This window comes from Lineus longissimus, chromosome 16 (assembly GCF_910592395.1).
Source record: "Lineus longissimus chromosome 16, tnLinLong1.2, whole genome shotgun sequence".
NCBI classification, from domain to species: domain Eukaryota; kingdom Metazoa; phylum Nemertea; class Pilidiophora; order Heteronemertea; family Lineidae; genus Lineus; species Lineus longissimus.
Genome location: NC_088323.1, coordinates 9,009,311 through 9,026,052, shown reverse-complemented (window position 1 = coordinate 9,026,052; position 16,742 = coordinate 9,009,311). Strand labels below are relative to the sequence as shown.

The 16,742-nt window shown below is 41.5% G+C and overlaps 1 protein-coding gene across 1 annotated transcript; it reads left to right on the top strand.

Annotated features, from left to right (window-relative positions):
* The first annotated feature begins 13,995 nt into the window (after window positions 1–13,995).
* Window positions 13,996–15,818, top strand: LOC135500855 (nuclear apoptosis-inducing factor 1-like). The gene is made up of 3 exons (XM_064792522.1): window positions 13,996–14,047; window positions 14,251–14,766; window positions 15,424–15,818. The coding sequence occupies exons 1-3, from the start codon at window positions 13,996–13,998 to the stop codon at window positions 15,816–15,818; spliced, it is 963 nt and encodes a 320-aa protein (XP_064648592.1).
* Window positions 15,819–16,742: the final 924 nt, after the last annotated feature.

The following is a 16,742-nucleotide window of genomic DNA, read 5'->3' as shown; positions in this document are numbered from 1 at the left end:
TTTACACGATACCTCCTTTTCACAAGTCTTCTGCGCCTTCTCAACCCAACACCCTCTGGATCAAGAAGCTTCAGAATTTTTTGAACAGCTTCTTAACTACACGGTAATGCACTTCAATTGCATGAATCGGTAGCCAAGAAAGTCGACCTCATCTCAATCTAAATCAGAAAATATTTCCGCCTTTACAAACGAAGCCTTGAAAAAACTCTACGTAATTGTCATTTACTTACATTATAATCGAATCTCTGAGCGAGAACAGAGCACATTTCAGCTTGACTAAGCCCGAGATGGAATAGACTTTTCACGGTGGTATACATGTTGATTTCGAAACTCGATCGCCTGCGATAATATCTCGATCGCCCATCCAAGATACTACTAGTAATATTTTGATCGATCGAGATATATCGTGATTTCAGCCTAGTCAAGCGCCACCTATAGCAGGAAGTTAACAGCATCATTACCCTTTAACAACAATTTAACTTCCTGCAAGATGCCTCTTTAAATGATACAGCGTGAGGTCAACCTAGTTCACAGGATATTCATGCATAATACAGACCAATTCATACATGTATGTTGGATACCATCTGTGAAACAGGTGTTTTGTATTAAACTTCATCACATGAAAAGGGTCGAAGGAGATGAGCTAATTACTATTTACACTTAGGTTCACTCTGGGTGTATGCATCACACCTCATCAATCCTATTCAACTAAGGCCTTTGATCTCTATTGGCCTATTTTGGGAAGCCCTAGCTAGTATTTTTCACAGGTTTTCTGGAAATCAAACCTTTTTGACAAAGTCGGAAAAAAGTCGGACAATGTCGGAGAAATGTCGGATAAATCAGGAAAAAGGTAGAGAAACCGCTAATAAGTCGGAAAAAGCCTCCTACTGGCGTATCCTCCGGTCCTAGCTAGGTAAATCTCACGCCCATGCAAGTTGTCCCTTTAATGACTCAACATGTATTTCATTAAATAAATCTGGATTTGCCTCTTTGCAAATGTTCATATAGGCCTAGCATGCTGCCTTAACCAGCGGTAAGTGTATTATTTGGTAGTTTGGGCAAGCTGTGCAAAACCTTTTTTCGGTAACCACGAGCAAGCTGATATGACTAGTCATGAAATCAGATGGGCAACTGCTGGTAGGACTAGTCCTTATAAAACCAGGTCCCAGATTAGACTGGAATATTCAACATTAAGCAGCTGTTAAAACAGAAACAAAATTCTCGTGCGAAAGCACGGCGTACAGTATGTACCTGAATTGCAGTCGTCTGATGATAACTTATCGGTTCAACTGAACGGTAAACATTCACATTGATAAATTACGTAAAACTGCACAATACTACTCTGAATTCCAAACCGGCCTGAGTCTTAGGCGTATATAACAAAGTCATATTCCAAGTTGTGGACCGCAATTTGGATAACCATCTTATGCACCGATCCAAATTGATAGTAAAACAATTTCTGACAAAATCCAGATAAAATGGCACTATGAAAACGTTCCCCGATTAACTGAATATACATGTATTTCTAGATACCTGTACGTAATCCAACCTCGCAGATGAAGTCGGAGTGGGACTCGGACGGGCCATGGCTCCGATTTAGCGGAATCTGCGGAAACTGCCTAAAAACGGTATGAGGATATCGATATCTTATATCAACACTCTGATACTTATGGAATATTACAAATATTTACTGCATATCTTCGAAATATGCAATAAATATTTGAAATGTTTCAGCATCAGTATCAAATTGTTCAAACCTCAGTATTTGGTGACTGAGGAAAAAAACCAACATGCATGACAACAATGATCTGCATTATTTTTCTCGCGGTCTATTTCCCTATCGGTCGTGGTGGGGAGAAGGAAAAACGAAGCAATCTTTACAAATAAATATCATATATGTAATATCGATCTTTTTATTTTCACTAGGGTGTTTGGGCCCACCTTTTTTTCCAGATTCCGCAGTTTTCGTAGATTCCGCTGAACTGCCCTAGTCGTCGAGATGAGATGCATGGTGGAGCTCAACCTCTCTATTATATATACAGGGTATCCTAAAGAGGCATTATAAGCCTTGACGTTAATAATTGGTTTACATAATAAAGATGCATTATTTATGACGATTGTCTAATCCAGAAGTATTAAGGTAGCAGGACGGGTTGGGCGTTTGTGGTTTCGGAGTCTGAGGGGGTTGGTGTCTGTTGACTGTGCTTTAAGAGAGACTAGGCATGGCGCCAGTCTCTCTTAAAGCACAGTCAACAGGCATTTGGTCTCAGTATTTGGGTAAGTACAGAATCAAGGCAGCTCAGAGAGCAATGATTGAACGATGCTGTGGACAAGTCCAAGGATACTGCATCAGTCACGACCAACTTCTCATCAGAAAGCGTCACCACCAGCATATTCAATGTTCAGTTCCAACCTGTACCAGTCCAATGCACGCCTGTCATGGTCAGCAGTGGTCAGCTTAGCGCGATATGGAACATTCTTCCGAAACTCAAGCAAGGGAAGTCTGCTTATTTGCATATCTCGCGCACTGCTCCTTCTTGTCAAACATCGTAGTGAAATTGTAATGGAAAACGTATGGCTTTGCGCCAGACATTGAGACTAATAAGTGAAGAACTAATAGGTAAAGAACTTCTACTTGCGCGAGACTGCTGTGATAAAATTATCATTGCAGAGACTCCGGTGACGTACACATATATTTTTTACAATCAAAAATGCCCTCAAAAGACGACATGGAATGATTATTTTATTGATATTTTCTACTATATACCTTCCAATTATCACTTCATACAAATAGATCGGCGTTAGGTCGCATGCTTTTCTTTCCTGGTGACACTATAAAGCAAAATAGTTGCAACCCCGTAAATGCGCTATAAGTCCAATATAAGTGACGGTGACCCGTTATAAATGTTTCGCCAGCATCGATTTTTTGCCGCTACGCGGCGCTTTGGGCCCTTGCGTCAAGAGGGAGCGACAGCCTTTCATCTCCAACATGCAATCTATTAACTTTATAATTTGAACATACTCAACCAAAACGTCGAACTAGCAGAGGGGCACCTATTGGTCGTACCGCGATGTAAGGATCTATGGCCAGTTCCAACCGTGGGCGACATCGGTATTTTACCACACAGGGCTAAGTGTCATAGTCACAGTGGCTCTTTTTCATTACTCCATGACACCTCATCGTAATGTCTACGTCTACAGCCAAGATGATGTAAGCGGAGATTTTAAACTGTCGTATCATTTTCATTCTAAAGAGCTCACATACATTGCTGGCGAATATGGCAATAATTTCATAGGTGTTAGCACTCGTCGTGGACGGAAATCTGTCTCTGAAAAGTTTCGAGCATTTTAAGTCGATTTGAATGGAAGTGGCAATTGCCGAGAGTTGATTCTACCGTAAGGTGAACTTAAGAAAAGCCTCGGTCCAAAGAATTCGAGGTTCGAATACTTTAAAATGGTTTCATGCGGTGAGAATGTTTTCTTGGAGTTGACCTTTCGATGCAAATTTCAGAAGCACAAGAACAGGGGAAAAACCCTGTCAATGTCTTGGTTAGATTGGTATACAATGGTAAACGTAGGAATCGTTCTTAAACTTCGGTATGTTGAAAGCCTAAAAGAGGTGCACTACTCTCTTATGCCTGCAGTCGAAAGGGTTGAATCATTTGATATGGATAACATTATGTTAGAGAATATTCGATGTGATTTTAATGGTTATCTCTATAAATCATCAGCCAGAACACACTCCATCGCCATCTTGGAAAAAGAATACGAGTATGATAAATCCACGTCGATTATCTTTCGTGATGATTTGTTCAGAAAATTGGGAGACTCCGCAATTGTTTCCTTGCTCGGATCATATAATGTCGTCGTTGAGGTTCATCGGTCGAAATTAGTTGCCATGAATATAATTGGGGCTCCTGAGGAGAGCTTCAAGCTGAATCCCAAAAATCACGCTCTATTTCTGTTTAGGTTGAAATTGGGGCCATGCCTGGATGAATCCGAGGTGGAAGCTAAGAATACGTTATTGATGACGTTACGTGACCCTTTTGTCTCTAATCATTGGTTAATTGTTGGTGCGAATGAAAGATTATTTGCCTGGCCCAAATACGGTACTGGTAAGCAAATGACCGCAAAGGTATTTACTCTGTAAAAAAAGTACTCGGGTGGGCATGGGCTTATTATATTGTTTTTAAAGCTGAACTGTACGAATAAATGTCACAGTAGCTGATTAAGAAATGAAGGTGAGACGGATACGGCACAGCTTTGGATGCAATATATCAGACTGCTAATAGGTCTTATAATTCATTACTATCAATCATTTTTTGGAACTTTCACACCAGAATCGTTCTTTAAATCCTTATATGTATGCAAGATCAAAGCAGACAGCGTAGCATTTCACTCTCCACCGTAAGGCATTGCCGTATTGCATTAATAAATTCATTGATATTCCGGGAGATATGATTGTCGCAATAAGTATTGTGAGGAAAAGTAAGTACACATGCAGTAAAGTGTTTTTTGGATTCATTAGTTCTGGCCATATTTACGTGGCACGTCTGTTGTCACTAAACTGTGATAGTATGATCAGAAATATTATAGTTGTGTTGCACAGCCTTAGGCAGCCGGTGTCACATATTTGATAGTTGACACCATAAAGAAGCATTGGTTAGGCCAACCCCAATGATAATAAGTAGGCCCCTACTCTAGTTTTGTGCAACACCACTATATTTTGGTTAATGAGATGTTGTCATATTCGGGAGTTCAACTAAGTGCCCTTGGCCAGATATAACGATATGAAAAACACGTTGAGCAAGTCGAGGACACATTTTTCCTTTGAGTGACGGTCGCGGTATTTTAGAGATCATCTTTCAGATGAGAGTCTGGAAAGAGTCAGATCGAACACTAAACTGTTATTGCATTACTACGCAATAGTTGGAAATTGAAAGCGAAAGAAAGCGTTATTCGGGGGTTTCAGCTTGCATCTTCTTCTATTGCCGGTGATGGCCTCTACCAGACCATAGAATACAATCCATCAGTATACAATACGGCCGGAAACTTTTTCCAGGGGGATATTTTCCACTTCTACACTGGATGTGTGACCCAGTTCATTTTTTTCATTGAACCGATGATTTCACCTCCGTGTTGCAAAGATATCTGGTCGATTATCTTCATCGAATCGGTGTTTACGTCCCTGTTTCAAAGATCTCTGGTTGAATGTCGTCACCGAGTGGGAGTGTACGTCCGTGTTTCAATGAGCGCTGGTCGAGTGCATGTATAGTCACCGAGTTGTCGATCATGTCCGCTGGTCGAGTAATGTTATCATTAATCTTGTGGTTCTGCGGTCATCATTCACAAACGAGGCTTTCAAGCCTCCTGGGATCACTTGATGAGCATGATTAAATGGTGAGATAGAAGACACTTGCCAGTAAGTTGAAGTGTGATTGAGATTCGATCGAACCCTTAATCTGGAAAGAAATAATAACATGCCCGCCCTACAAGCCGTTTGTTATTTTTGATCGTATTTGGTTTCGGCTGCAATTTTCGGTAACCGGAAAAACGCCGACCGACCCACCGACCGACTTACCAACCTACCAACCTAAGGAGTTTCGTAGTTGAGTCTCAGGTCTCATAAGTCAATGTGATATATCCAATCCACGATAGCAGGTCATGTGAAATGAAATTGTAAACAAGCGCACGTGCGCTGTTCAAATGACAACAAATACATGTTTCGCGTTGCAGTTCGTGCATTGCATCGGTCGAGACACTCGAGTAGAAAAACTACAGGGCATAGATTAGGCCCAAATCATGTTTTTATAATCACCGACCATGTAAACAAAGCATATCTTTAGAGTATCGTTATCAGTTCCTTACCGCGTGGGCTCGTTTTCCCGGTGTAACATCTGTGGTTGTTTCCCATGTGTCAGTGTTTCCAAACAATAGGCAGCTAGAGAGACCACGACTTTTCAATAGGGGGGATACACAGAAAAACTTGTCAATCTATTTTTGAGCGTTCCCAAACAATGAGGGGAAACACTCAAAAACAGAAACCCCCAAAAACATTACACCGGTATAATTGACTGGAGATGCTGCTGTCAGACATGTCGGAATCCATCATGTCCATTGCGCTGGGCACTACACAGATACATGTGCTACAGAAAAGCGAAAGGGATACTGTATATGACGGTAGGTCGGTAGGTCGGTCAGTCGGTCGGTCGGTCGGCGTTTTTCCGGTTACCGCAATTTTCGTTGTGCTGTGTCGTTCGCGTTCAAGTATATATGGTCAGGTAAGCTAGCGTTATTATCTAAATTCCCAATTGATTGTCCCATGGAATCGCAACGTTCAGCTCAACTTTGCTCATTACCTTTTTTAAATTGTATGGCTTGCGATTCTTTCAGTTCCGGCCAATGGCCTACCACTGGTATAACCTGTAGACCAGTGCAACCTGCTCAGGGTCTGACCATCGGCGACTAAACCGGTACCCCTATCAGAGTCTTTGACTTTGGTGTGGCGGGATGCCAGACACACAGGTGGAGGACCATGGCCAATATCCATCTTAAGAGCCGATGAGCTCATTGTTGAACCAACGGCCATCTAACAACTCCTGGAGAGGAATTGGGCTCTGCAAGGAGTTACCCTACCCGTGAATCAACATGGCAAGGAAAACAACGAGATTCATACCGGATCGGACGCGTCCCAGGTTAACAACGTCCGCGACTCCCACACGCCGCTGATAATTGTGTTACTGGCACCCAGACACCCATGATCTATCTTCGGCGACAGAACAACATTATCGGAACATGTCATGTGCGAACCCGGAATGCTGCGGCCAAGATCGAACAGCTCGAGTATGAACTTTGGCGATACAGGTGGAACATTGTTGGTCTGCCTGAGACAAGGCTCACTGGCACAGGTGAGATGACAACAACCGATGGACGCAGACACTTCTTGAGTGGTCAACATTCCAAGCGTGGGCATGGGACGGCAGTCTGGGTTTATAAGGACACGGCTTCAGCAGTTCTAAAAGCAACTAATTGGTAGTTCCAATTGCACCGAGTGAAATTAGTAAAAACAAACCAACGATTACATCACTGGAAATGAGTGACATTGTGAAATAGTTCCCTCAGTTCCTAATATATGGCAGCGCTATGCGTTGACGTCATTCCCGCGCTGTTGTTTCGGGGGCGGTATCATCGCGGCAACGTTGCACGCTCCTCCAACACTGAAACCACGCTATGGCAGAACCGAGCGAACGTGTATGTATCTGGAAGTGTTGTCCATTTAATTCCATTTGCTAGGGTGGTATTTGCATTGATTCCGGCTTTGTCTTTATAGCATATAATTGTCCTTTTCTCTGAGCAGTTCACCACTGTGGAGACGGCCCCACCAAGCGATATCGCCATCTAGCGGCGGCCTGTTCTGACAACGCTGTTGACCTGGTGTCGAGGTTTCTAGTGTTGAATGTACAGGTTCTGAACACTTCTAAGGTAAATGAGGTCAAGGTTTTAAGCTTTTGTCACATGATTTAAGCTAGAAAATGGTGGCGACAAGCAAACTTGATGAAAAAAGGCAAAAAAACTTCGGATTTTCATGGATTTTTAGTATCAAAAACTCGTTCACAGTGGGAATAACGTCGTTCTGAGTGAGTGATTTTGTCTATTTTTTATAGAAAAAGTTCACTAATGTCTTATATCGTTCGTAGTAGCTAATTTGATACATAAATCCTGGAGTATTTCAACTTTGAAAATTGATCTGGGGATGCTAATGACTTTGCTTTGATTTCAAGAAGAGAGGTGATTTTCGACCTTAGGTCAGCCCACTATACACAGTAAATTCCTTGGTTGTATGCAGCTCGGTGGTCTTGCCAAACTGTTAAAAGTGCACAAAACTCACAAATAATTTCAACAAAATAAGTTGTATCAAATATTGGCTATGCAATTTAAGGCTGCATACGAGCTGGATCTTTAAAAAAAGTGGTTGTGGAAGCAATTTGAAACTATTTTTGTAATGCTGTAATGAATTTCCATTACCAATCGGCTCCATATTCTCCTTACTGTATTCAGCCAATGGGAACCAATGTCACTCATTTCCAGTGATGATTTGTTCCAACTTAAAAAGGTGGTAAAAATACCATCAAATTGGTTAAGAATTACCATTTCGATAGTTAATTAAAACAGGAACATTTGTGTTCTGCGGTTAATTATAATGTATTGCAGGTGGACTTCAGTTAAGAGAGCGCATCAAATGGTATAGTAGATCGTTGATTAATCATTTCTTAATTTCTGAAAGCATGTTTGAACGTTTTGATTTATATGAGGTGTTACACGAAGGTCACAATTTGTCTGATCATTCTAGTCTGCATGAATATTTCTTGTAGTTCTCGGGAGGGCCACAGGCCTGAAACACGTGGGAATGAACCATGTCGGGAGAAAGCGCACACCGGGGACGTTGAAAATTATTGCAATTGGATGAATACTTGAGTGCTGTTGATATTCCTGTGGATGTAATAAATTGTAGAAATTATTTCTGTAAGGCAAATCAAGCTGAAATAGAAAGGTTTCACGACTGAAAAACTGATGCATGTATTAGTGCTGCTGATGTATCTATTCCAAAGTGTTAAGCAATTTAAATGTATTACTGACTGGAACGATGAGGTCAATGTTCTTAGGGAGAAAGCTATTCTCTGGCACTCCATCTGGAAGCAAGGGCCCAACGCGCCGCGTAGCGGCAAAAAAGCGAAGCTGGCAAAACATTTATAACGGGTCACCGTCACTTATTATTGGACTTATAGCGCATTTACGGGGTTGCAACTATTTTGCTTTATAGTGTCACCAGGAAAGAAAAGCATGCGACCTAACGCCGATCTATTTGTATAAAGTTATAATTGGAAGGTATATAGTAGGAAATATCAATAAAATAATCATTCCATGTCGTCTTTTGAGGGCATTTTTGATTGTAAAAAATATATGTGTACGTCACCGTAGTCTCTGCAATGATAATTTTATCAGAGCAGTCTCGCGCAAGTAGAAGTTCTTTACCTACTAGTTCTTCACTTATTAGTCTCAACGTCTGGCGCAAAGCCAGACGTTTTCCATTACGATTTCACTACGATGTTTGACAATAAGGAGCAGTGCGCGAGATATGCTAATGAGCAGACTTCCCTCGCTTGAGTTTCTGAAGAATGTTCCATATCGCGCTAAGCTCATCACTGCTGATTATGACAGGCGTGCAGCGGTAGGTATCTGCTCCCCAACTTCCACCCTAATACGGTACAATAAGTTACCATTTGATGAGAATGGGACAATGCCCTCACTGTGTATGGAGTCATAGGGATAAGAAGACATTATTCATTAGTGTTGGTACAAGTGATTTTGCCCAAAAAGCATGCGCATTCAAAAAAACAAAATATGCAAGGTATCACGTACGTACATGACCATGACGACGTGCAGAAAGTGCACTGGCCAGTGCATACCCTATGGCTATGTATAGTAAACATGGTAAACATGAACAACATCATTATTCATCGGCAGTTCATTTTACTCCGAGCTTTTCCTGAAACATATTGCCATGATGATTAGGCCTACCATGTACCATGACCAATAACGGCACTAGATCATGTAGATGTCAACAAGTTCACATGAACCGTATAATCCCGCATAGGCCTAATCCCGCATGGCGCATGTGGGGCATGCGTCTAAACCAAAGGCCCAAAATCACTTGTTTTGGTCTATTTCACTTGTGTTTCCCCCGTCTCCCAGTCCATAATACATTTACAGTTTACAATCCCCGATCATGGCCCAACAAAAGGTCATCGGTTGACTAAAGCCAAGGAACACAACTGTTCAATGGATTTATAGTTGAATGCGATCAAACTACGTCTTTTCAATCGTGGATTGTAAATTTAACCCCATGGGCCTAGGGAAGGCCCTATAACAATACTTTCGACACAGTTATTATCTCCGCTGCCTCCACCATGTTACACACAGTGCTCACTGCTGATTCTAAAATGCGCCACCTAGTCAATTGCACTATCGTCATCACCTCATCATACTTCATTGACATTACAGGCACACATTGACATAGACCACTGTTGCAATCAACGACACAGTCGCTATCCAAGTAGCATTATAGAGGTAATTATCATTATCATACCTCATTAGCATGTGAACCAATCGCGTCGCGTCCTTTGCGATCACGGCAAAGCCTCATGGAATAATGTCTTTCAACGTTGAATAATTTTTCATATTCCATGCCTTCAATTTCTTCATAATCCATGGCTAGAAGTTCAACACTAATATAATATCCAAGATAAAGTTACAAGAAGTAGTCAATAGGGGTCTCTCACCTCTCACTGTATGTCCACACTATTCACGCTTGTACGAGGAATACATTCAATGCTGAATCTAACAACACCCAGTGCCCTTACTCTGTATATTAGTCACTGGAAGATGGCCCATTTCACTCCTTGCTTCTACTTCACCTATAGTCTCATTGCAAACGCCTCAGTTCTATGATATCACATTCACTTTCAGCTGTCATGCAAAGCAACAACTGTGCTATCTGCCATCGCACATCAACGAAGAAGTGCAGCCACCCACATTCCACCTCACGTCTGTCCGACCAGCTGCAATCCTCGAGGACGCCCCACTGTACCAAGATTTCACTACGATGTTTGACAAGAAGGAGCAGTGCGCGAGATAGGCTAATGAGCAGACTTCCCTCGCTTGAGTTTCGGAAGAATGTTCCATATCGCGCTAAGCTGACCACTGCTGACCATGACAGGCGTGCATTGGACTGGTACAGGTTGGAACTGAACATTGAATATGCTGGTGGTGACGCTTTCTGATGAGAAGTTGGTCGTGACTGATGCAGTATCCTTGGACTTGTCCACAGCATCGTTCAATCATTGCTCTCTGAGCTGCCTTGATTCTGTACCCAAATACTAAGACCAAATGCCTGTTGACTGTGCTTTAAGAGAGTCTGGCGCCATGCCTAGAGATATGATTGACCCCTATTGGCAAATTTGTATTACTTTATCTTGCCTACCTAGCTGCTGCCTATAGTCTCCCTTTAACTGCGGAACACTTCAAAGTCGATAAAATGCCATGTTCCACCTTTTAATGTGTTCAGACTGCCATTTTCAAAATAATCAAGTCAGGACACTGCCTTCTAGTCTCATAATAAATTTTGCTTTCCTCAATATATAATAACATTTCTTCTTCTTCAATGCTTTCATCATTCCAAACTTCTCCTCCTCTGACTTTTACAGGGGTACAGTCATGGCAATCAAAACCCAAATACTGAGACCAAATGCCTGTTGACTGTGCTTTAAGAGAGACTGGCGCCATGCCTAGTCTCTCTTAAAGCACAGTCAACAGACACCAACCCCCTCAGACTCAGAAACCACAAACGCCCAACCCTTCCTGCTACCCTAATACTTCTGGGTTGAAAATGGGTGGCCTCAGAACGGCATAGTGGCCGACATTCGTCGTCGGACTAGGGCATCATATATCATGTTGTGAGAAAGGTAAAAAATAACAATGAGAAAGTAGCAGCTGATAAATTAACAAAAAAAATGCAAGGCAAGAGTAGTAAATAATTTTGTAAAGATGTTAGTAAAATCAATAAAGCAAGTAGCGTTCTCCCTAAAACAATGGACAAGGTTGATGGGCCATAGGCCATTTGTAAGGTTTTTGCTGATGAATTTAAACAGGTTTGTAACTCCGATTTCGTATGATAATGGTGAGATGGAGGCGCTTAAGGGTGTGCATGAGATGTGTTGCAATGGGAGGGGGGGGGGGGGGGTCAGTAGGGCACTCAATTTCATATGAAGATGTAATTGGGGGCATGAAAAAGCTAAACAAAGGCTAGAGTGATAGCATTGAAGGTCTCAAATCTGACAATTTTCTCAATTGGGGAACAGACTGAAGGTTATGATATCCCTTTTGTTATCATCAATGGTGAATCATGGGTGTTGTGCTGGGGACTTTCCTAAAACTACTGTTATACCTATACCTAAGAATGCAAGAAAACAATTAACTTCATAGGACAATTATAGAGGCATTTCACAAAGTAGTATTATGGGCAAGACTTTGGATTACGTTTTCCTTCATAAATCCAGCAACGTTTTTTCTTAGTCAGATATGCAATTTGGTTTCAAACATGGGTTATTTACTGCCACTTACAGTACGGTGGTAAATGAGGTGATTGATTATTTTAAGAGTCAAAATACTAATGTATATTGTGTCATGCTAGATGCCTCGAAGGCGTTTGATAAGGTGCGTTTTAGTACATTATTTCGACTTCTTTTGCGGGAAGGGGTTATGCCCACTGGTTGCTAGGTTCTTGACTATATTGTATACAAATCAGGGAGTCAAACAGGGAGGAGTGTTGTCTCCGGTTTTATCCAGTGTCTACTTACATGAACTTTTGTTTACTCTCGCAACGTCTGGCGTTGGATGTCACATCAGATTACACTTTGTCGGCACTTTCGTCTGTGCCGATGACGTGGTTTTGTTAGCTCCGACGGTTTTTGCATTGAATAATATATTATGGGTTGCTTCGTCGTTTTCAATTGATTTTATGATAAGTTTCAATGCTTCAAAAAGTAAGCTGATTATTTTTGGTGAAACTGATCTAGACATTGTCATTTTGTTTCAGGGGCTGATACTTCGACCATTTCCCTTTGAGATGCATTTGGGCATGATCTTTGGGCCAAACACGATGAAGAGAAAAGTTCAGATTGCGATAAATGACTTGTATAGAAGAACGAATATTCTATTATCTCAATTTCGCTTTGCCACTCACGAAGAGAAGTAGAGGCTTTTCAAATCGCATTGTATGTCTCTCTATGGGTATCAGGGCTGGGATCTATCATTTCAAGGAATTGAGAATATGTATGTGGCATTGAAAGTATGTATTAGAAAATTTATGTGCTTACCGTATCGTACGCATAATGCTTTGAATCCGTTAATTACTATACAAGATTTTCCAATTCGAGCTCAGATAGAAAAGCGCTTTGTCATCTTTTTTACTCTATGGATGTGAAACGATGTATACCTTCGACTTTGTAAATGTATTATTGAGGGTGGGAGCCGGTCGTCTCTTGGGAAAACTTTTAATTTGTGTTGCCAAGTATGGATGGGATACAGGGGTAATTTGCCCATGTAATATTCTACGACGCGGGGTGTTAGAATGGTGGATGTATGAGAGGAGCAGGAAAGAGTGGCCGAGCAAATTAGGGAGTTAATGAGTGGTAGGGATAGGGATGAATATTTTGACAAGGGGGGGGGGGGGATTGAGGACGGGCTTTCTGAATTATATGTTAATTAATTGATTAATTGCTGAGCCACAGTTATCTCTGTGTAATAATAGAACACAACATGTAGGAATGTAAATTACTTAGCTTTTGTAGTTTGTATTTCTTTATAGTAGGCTACCAGTACTGTTAATTTATCTGTCATGCACGACCAACTGTAATGCACCCCTGCACTCTAATTGTACCGATGTGTACGAATAAACATGTATACATATATATATAACAACTTATTTCACATTCAGTGCAATAGCAACTACCAGAGTAGAACATTACTATAATTAGTTACTTTTACTTTTTGATTCTAAAAATAGTACTGACCAGTCTCCAACCGTATGATGACTGTGAGGATCAGCGCAAAACCATTCAACATGTCAGTTTTCGAGATCTACGCTGCAATAAGCGATGGATCCGAGGGTTTTACGAAGACTACATAGCTACTATGCAGTCTCTCCCAAAGCAGTACATTATTCTGGTAGTTGGGGACTGTGACGCAAAAATCGGCACCAATGCCTAGGGCCAAGGGAAAGGCAACATCGGGAGATTTGGCTTAGAAGTACAAACGAGAGGGGGATCCGGCTACTTGAATTTGCTAGAATCAACGAACTCACCATAGCCAACACCTTTTAGCCTAAAATCTTGGCAATCCCCAAGTGGTAACACACACAACATGATCGAGTACAATATGGTTGTGAAAAGGTTCATGAGTAGCATCAACATTGCTAAGACCTGCGCCCGTTTGTTCAAAGCACCGATAAGGTTATCGGTCGATAAGTGTTGTCGGTGGATAAAAATCAGTTGTCGGCTGATAGGTAATCCACCGACAAGTATGAGTTGCTCAAAGCCAATTTTTAGGCCCTTTTAGTTGTCAGTGGATTTGTCAGTGGATTTTCCCACAATGCACCTTGTCATCTCACTTCCTGTATCACGTCTGACCAAGAGCTGTCTGCTGCAGAAGAGAATGGTAAAATTGTTAGAAAGAAGAACTTTACGGATAAAGAGGTGGCTCTGCTGCTCGACCTAGCAGAACCACACATCAAGCTCTTAACATCAAAGTTGACAAACACTGTCACCAACAAACTAAAGAAGAGTGTTTGGTATGATATTTCAAGAAAAATTAATGCCCAGGGGGTGGAACAGAGAACTTGGAGGGAAATCAAGTGCAAATGGCAAGGGCTGACAAGTGGAGCCAAGAATAAGATAGCTAAGGAAAAGAGGAAGATCGGAGGTGGATCAGGCCCACGTCCGTTAGACCCCGTGTCACCGAAGATAGTGAGCCTTTTTGGTGACAGCCCAAGCTGGGCTGGAATCTCTTGTGGTGTGGAATCTGCAGTGCCATCAACATCAGCAGCACTGCCAACAGCACCAAATGCCAGGTCAAATGGGTCTTCTAAGACAGCCCCAGAGATGCTGGCTCAACTAGCCACCGGTTTTCCCCCACCTACACAGTTAGAAGGTTTGACACACAGATTTGTCTGATTTAACTTTCATTTAGGCCTATAATGTTCAATTGCATTTTCAGGAGAAAAAAAAAACGTCTGCTGGGCCCACCACCATCTTTTGGCAGACTGCCAGCCAGGAAATCGCATGTCGGCCATTTTTTTCATTCTTTTCAAAAAGTTAAAATTTCCAGTCATAAAAACTGGTAAAAACAAACGAATTGGTCCTTGACCTTCACACATCCTGAACTCTAGATACTCATAACCAATGTGAAGATAATCTCATCTTATGACAACTTCAGATAGGGCCTGTTTGAGAGAGAAAACAAACTTTAACAGCAGTGCATGCTTGCACACTGATTGAACATGTTGAAATGATGCCGCAGGTCCAGTGACCTTGACCTTATAATTTATGCAAGTGCATAACATATGGGGTGCCGTTTGTGAAAATATTGTAGGAAATAGGCTTAGTTTCTTGCCTCCGTTCTCCGAGTTATTACTTAGTGAATAACAATCACACTTTAATGTCATGAATGTTGTTGTGTTCATAGAAATTTTTAAAACTTCGACTTTCCAGGACAATTCAAAAACATTTTGAAAACTTTGTGACACAATGTAAAACACTACACACTACATGGACCACTCCATCCTAATTGGTGTTACTGTTATTTCAGATAGTCAACATTCCTATGAGTACAACGAGGAGCAGAGGGAGCTCATGAGACTTGTTGAAGAGGCCAGTGGAAGATGGGAATCGGAGCAAGAGCCGTCACAACCGGTATCCACAGACTCGGAATTCAACGCAACAAAAGAAATGGCCATCGCCACAGAGCAGAGGGGCGAAAAAGGGAAGAGCAAGGGGAAAGGGAAGGGGAAGAAGACAAGCAGTGCGTCTACTCAACTTCCTGCCACTGATGGACAATTGTCGACTATAGATTGTGTAAAAACACGCCGATGCATCTGCCCTGTCCAGCACGCTTTACTCTTAAAGGAACTGTCGAATGCCGCCCTGAATGAAAAGAAGATGAAACTGGAAATTTTGAAGTTGGAGAAAGATTTAAACTGTTAGATCTTTACAACTCCAGAATTGCCACTTTCGTCTTCATTTCATTCCACAAAGAATGTCAAATGTCATTTAAACCCTTCCTGTATTTGAAGGAACTGTAAATATTTTATTATCACCCAAAATGTTACGTCTTACAGACACTTGTATATAAAGTTCAACGTCAAGAATAATATTTATCTATCTATGAATTAATCTTTAAATCCTTTTCTTTTGCAGGATTTAGTTTCAAATTGCAGCAACACATACACGCCGTACATCCATGAATTCCAATTTGTTAGTTACTGTTTAGCTAAAGTGAATACCATTAGGTTTTTCATTGTGAATGTCAAGCAGGTTCAATATTAAAATTGGTATGAACTAAGATCAGAAAAATTTGTTTTTGGAAGAAATAACTCATAAAAGATATGCTGGTGTATCTGTGATGCTTGTTTTGAAAGTAAATCTTACTGCATACACTCGGTGAACCCTGAATGTGTAGTTTGCCTATTAGAAGAATCGTTCAGTGACAAATTTCCGCATAGCAAACCCATCATTGGGACCCTGGTAGACATGTCTTTGTCGTGGTTCTCGCCTTGGACGTCCTAACAGCGGCTCTCTTCTCTCTATAGCAATATTGTGCAGGACACAACAAGCGATGATGATTTTGCATGTTCTGTCAGGACGCATGCGGATTTCCCCATGAAGACAATGAAATCGTCTCTTCATCACCCTAAAACAACGCTCGATGGAATTGCGTGTCTTCTTCTGAGCTGAGTTATAGCGTTTCTCAGCACGTGTTGTGGGCGTCAGATAGGGGGTTAAAAGAAACGGCTTACAAGGATAGCCGGAATCTCCCAACAGATAGACTTCTTGCATGTTGTTCTCGGAGAGGTGCTGTCCGATTTCGCTCTCCTTGAAGATGTGGGAGTCATGTGTGGCTCCAGGCCA

Coding starts and splice junctions, on each gene's coding strand:
- LOC135500855 (XM_064792522.1), top strand. CDS start 13,996: ATGGTTGTGAAAAGGTTCATGAGTAGCATCAACATTGCTAAGACCTGC. Junction 14,048..14,250: donor CATTGCTAAGACCTGCGCCC/GTTTGTTCAAAG, acceptor CGTCTGACCAAG/AGCTGTCTGCTGCAGAAGAG. Junction 14,767..15,423: donor CCCACCTACACAGTTAGAAG/GTTTGACACACA, acceptor CTGTTATTTCAG/ATAGTCAACATTCCTATGAG.